This window comes from Alternaria metachromatica, assembly GCF_023757995.1.
Source record: "Alternaria metachromatica strain BMP 0045 chromosome Unknown scaffold_53, whole genome shotgun sequence".
Classification (NCBI taxonomy): Eukaryota; Fungi; Ascomycota; class Dothideomycetes; order Pleosporales; family Pleosporaceae; genus Alternaria; species Alternaria metachromatica.
Window position 1 is genome coordinate 9,421 of NW_026055544.1, and position 4,727 is coordinate 14,147.

Sequence of the window (4,727 nt, forward strand, 5' to 3'; positions counted from 1 at the left end):
TTTCTACTGCAACGTGCGCGTAACGGGTGGATATGAGGTGATTTGAACGAAAACTTTGCTTGCTGCTGCGACTCACCGTTCTTGCATGAGGTGAGGATGCAGTCCTCTTCGAAGCCTAGCCAGCACAGTGGGTGCTCGTGGACGGACTTTGCCTATGGGTATTGGCGGTTAGAAATTGATGTTGAGGTTTCAGCTGAAGCCAAACTCACCAGCACTGGAGGTAGCATGGCCGTGCGTGCCCGAGGCTCCACGGGATGCACCACTATTTCTTCCTCGTCCGCCATGCTGCCCGATGTGAGGTTGGAGTTCGATCGCAGCCTATTGACCGAGCTTCCTCCCGTTTGTGTGCGCTGCATCTTGAGGTTCGACGAGGCGATGCTACCGCGCTGTCGCACAGACGCCTGCATCAACGTTAGCCATCACAACTGTCGCTTTCAACGACTGCACTCACTGCTCGCGGTCTGTGCAGCATGCCGACGCTGAAGTCCCACAGCAACAAGCGGCAGTCCTCCCCTACGCTGCCGATACGGTAATTGCGCTCGTCGCATCGCCATGGATCAAACTGCACTGCCGTCACCCACGAATTGTGGCCCTGACAGCGCGCTACCAGCATGCTGTCCTCCAAAGACCATATCGAGACGAGATCGTCTTGTCCTCCTGTGACGACATAGCGACCGTCAGGCGACCAGCACACGCACATCATGCCGCCGTAATAGCTCATGTAGTGGTGGAGCAGCTTCTCGCGAAGGAAATCCATGATCCTGAAGGACCCATCCTCGGACACAACCGCAAGATGACGTCGGTCGGGCGAAAATTCAAAGGCATTGACCTTTGACCTGGAGACTTGCCAGTAGGACACGGGGTTCGTTCTCTGGTTCTTCGAGTTGACAGACTTCTTCACGGTTAAAAGGTGCTTCAGCTTCTTCTCCTGCTCCGTCAGCCCATTCTCGCTAGGAGATGTGACGGCTTCTTCTGGCACAAACACGGCGTCTTCCTTCTCCTTGTCATACACCACCAGACTGCCGTCCATGTGCGCTGCCAGGAACAGATTTTCGCTATTTGGCAGCCACCGTATATCCGACACGGCGGTCTTGTTGATGACGCCGTTCTTGTTGATGCGCGCGTACTTTTGCGACATTGGCTCGTACCATATTATGTCGCCTGTCGAAAAGCCCATGATGATGTCGAGGTGGTTTGGACCTTTTGTGATCTGGTTTATGTCGTGACACAGCGCGTGCGCTTTCGTGAAGAGGATCTTGGTCAGATGTTCGTCTTTGGTAGGTGATGTCAAGTCTAGCCACTGGAATGCGCGGTTGATGTTTGCGAAAGCATAGAGACCATTGGGGTTGTGTTCTTGCAATCGCTTGGTCAGGGCCTCGTGCGGAATGACTCTGGATACGAAGGACGAGTTGCTCTTAACAATGTTGCTCTTCGGTTTCCGCCTCTTAGTAGGATCCTTGGAGTCTTTGCCGTTGATGACTGCCAGCGCCGCGTTGCCTTCGCCGAAGACGGGTGTCTTCAGCCCATCCAGCGGAGACGACACGATGCCATTGGCGCTGTATGACCCACCATCGCTCGCCTGGCTGTTGCTCTCGTGCGGCGACTCTTGTATGCTCGGGGGCACTTGCGACCGGGTGCTCGTCCGTGTGCCGAATCGGTGGAGTTGCGACTGCGAGGGCTGGCGGGGCGCAAGGGCGACCAGCGAGAGCTTGGTGCCGGCTGTGGGAGGAGAGACTGTCGTCGCAAGCGGGTTCGGGTTGTGGATGGGGGCCTCTGAGGGATGCGGCGGGGGCGTAGCTAGGTGGAGGTCGTCGCGCAGCACATAGGTACCTTTCATAGCGTCAGTGAGGGCAGGGAATGCAGGGTCCAGGCTGGTTAACTACCTTCTCCGACGACGAGCTGGTGCTCGGGGCCACTGGGGTGGGTGAGGGTGTTGTTGGTCTCGATAAGCTGGCCCGGCTGCGCGCCCGGGTAGCCTCCGACAGGATAGCGCGGCGGCGGAGGGAGGACGCTGTACACACATCAGTCGCGCGTCCGATGGGGGTGGAGCACGATAGGGCTGCCATTGGTGGGCGACCGGCGGTCAGCCAGAGATAGGACAGGTACTCACAACATAGCTGCTGCAGTGTAATCAGTTGCGGGCTAAATACGGCCTGGTGGAGTCGCGGTGCCTGGCTAGGAGTGACAGGGTAGAGTTAAGGGTAAGACATTAGCACCAGCAAGTACCGCGGCTATGGCATCGGCGTGTGAAGAGGCAGGATACGTCAATTTGGGCGCGCGCGGAGAAGGAAGCTTGTGGCCCGCGGCAGGCAGGCTGGGACTGGCATGGGAGCGCGGGCCATGGAACCATTGGGGAAGTGGAAAGCGGAGACGAGACGGGCGCCTTATGGCTCCGTGCACTGGGCTGTCTTATTAATTGCCTGCCATGCCGCTGGCCGTTGGTGGAGAGGACGAGACATGACATGGGTCCGGCGTATCTGCAGGGCCACTCGACAACGGTCGACGCATTGCACCTCCCAGCAGCCAATCTTGCGGGGCTGCTGGCGGGGAAGCTCCAGGGCTGCGATCGTCTCCCACGTGTGCCAAGCCTTCTGACAGCACTGGTGCTGCCCTGACCACGAATCGCTCGGAGTGCTATGAACATTGCACAAGTCTGAATATTCTCACGGCAGGTCCGACCCAGTTTCCCAACCACTCACTACCTCCACTACATCCCTCACACCTGCCCAAATGCATCAATAATGCCGCCGAGAAATGGCGACCGGTATGTGGAGCTCCCTCCCGACAACGCACTCACTAACATGCGCAGTACGGATTTGTCTTTGCGGTGACGACGGCGTCGGCAAGAGCTCCATCATAACGTCTCTTGTCAAGGACGTCTTCGTCACAGCCAAAATCCAGCCCGTCCTGCCACAGGTGACGCTCCCGCCCACGCTTGGGACGCCCGACAATGTCACCACCACCATCGTCGATACCTCCGCCCTCCCCCACGAACGACACACCCTCCGCACAGAGCTCCGAAAGTCGAACGTAATACTCCTCGTATACTCAGACCACTACAGCTATGAGCGGGTGGCGCTGTTCTGGATGCCCTACTTCCGCTCCTTAGGCGTCAACGTGCCGGTGGTGCTGTGCGCGAACAAGTCCGACATAGCCTCGAATGGCACAACATCCCAAGTCGTGTCGGAGGAGATGCTGCCCGTCATGAACGAGTTCAAGGAGATCGATTCCTGCATCCGCACCAGCGCCAAGGACCACCACAACATCAATGAGGTCTTCTTTCTCTGCCAAAAGGCCGTCACACACCCGATAGCCCCGCTATACGATTCCAAAGAGAACGCACTCAAGCCCGCAGCCGTGTCTGCACTGCAACGCGTCTTCCACCTATGCGACACAGACAAAGATGGGTACTGGAACGATCAGGAGATCCACGATTTCCAGATCAAGTGCTTCGAGAAACCGTTGGGGGACGACGACTTGATGAACATAAAGAGGTCGATGGAGCGCTTTGCTCCTGGTCTAACTGGCGAGCATGGCATGGACGAGAAGGGGTTCCTACTTCTGAACAAGATCTTTGCGGAGAAGGGGCGGCACGAAACCATCTGGATCATACTGCGGAAGTTCCACTACACCGACAGTCTCAGTCTCCAGGACACGTTCCTCCACCCCAAGTTCGACGTTCCTCAGTTCTCCTCCGCCGAACTCAGCCCGTCCGGCTACCGCTTCTTCGTCGATCTGTTCCTGAAGTTTGATATGGACAATGACGGAGGACTGAACGACAGAGAACTCGCGAATCTATTCGCACCGACCCCCGGCATGCCGACATCGTGGGTGGACTCGTCGTTCCCATCATGTACAGTGCGCAACGAAGCCGGATACATCACACTACAAGGTTGGCTCGCGCAATGGAGCATGACTACCTTTGAAGAGCCTAAGACGACTCTAGCGTACCTGGCATACCTCGGATTTGAGAGCGGCGAGCGCGGAGGGACAACCAGCGCACTCAAGGTGACCAAAGCTAGGAAGCGGCGGAAGAAGCCTGGCCGCGTCGAGCGCAACGTCTTCCTATGCTATGTCATAGGGTCGAGCGGGAGTGGAAAGAGCTCGTTGCTGTCTGCCTTCCTCCAGCGACCGTTCAGTCACACCTACCATCCCACGATAAAACCGCGTTCGGCAGTCAACAGCGTGGAATTGAAAGGTGGCAAGCAATGCTATCTGATCCTAGAGGAGCTCGGTGAACTCGAACCCGCGATTTTAGAGAACCAGGCCAAGCTAGACGCGTGCGATCTGTTGTGTTATACGTACGACTCGAGCGACCCCACGAGCTTTGCGCATGTTGTCGAGCTGCGGAAGAAGTACCCCCATCTCGACCAACTACCAGCGGTCTACACAGCCCTGAAGGCAGACCAGGACAAGACGATGCAGCGATGCGAGCAGCAGCCCGACGAGTACACCAGCGCCCTGAGAATGGCACCGCCACTGCACGTCAGCACGACGTGGAACAGCATATCGGAGCTGTTTGTTCACGTACGTACTACATCCATTGATTAATTCCACGAGCTAACACCGTATAGCTGGCTGAAAGCGCCACCCACCCCTCGACAGCCTTCCCCAAGCAGGAAGAGGACGGCTACGATTATCTCAATCTTTACCTAGCGCTCGGAGCCGTCACGTGCGCAGTGGCCTCGGCGATGTTTGTCTGGAGACGCAGCAGCGCATCGACCTGA

The 4,727-nt window shown here is 57.3% G+C and overlaps 2 protein-coding genes across 2 annotated transcripts; one reads left to right on the forward strand and one right to left on the reverse strand.

The window, feature by feature from the left end:
* Window positions 1–412: 412 nt before the first annotated feature.
* On the reverse strand, window positions 413–1,837 carry J4E83_010829 (uncharacterized protein; the record flags this gene model as incomplete). Its single annotated transcript, XM_049337708.1, has 1 exon — window positions 413–1,837. One exon carries the CDS (start codon window positions 1,835–1,837, stop codon window positions 413–415), a length of 1,425 nt encoding a protein of 474 aa, XP_049183149.1.
* A 917-nt stretch (window positions 1,838–2,754) lies between these two features.
* On the forward strand, window positions 2,755–4,727 carry GEM1 (ERMES complex Ca(2+)-binding regulatory GTPase gem1; the record flags this gene model as incomplete). The annotated part of the gene is made up of 3 exons (XM_049337709.1): window positions 2,755–2,764; window positions 2,810–4,527; window positions 4,575–4,727. The coding sequence occupies 3 exons, from the start codon at window positions 2,755–2,757 to the stop codon at window positions 4,725–4,727; spliced, it is 1,881 nt and encodes a 626-aa protein (XP_049183150.1).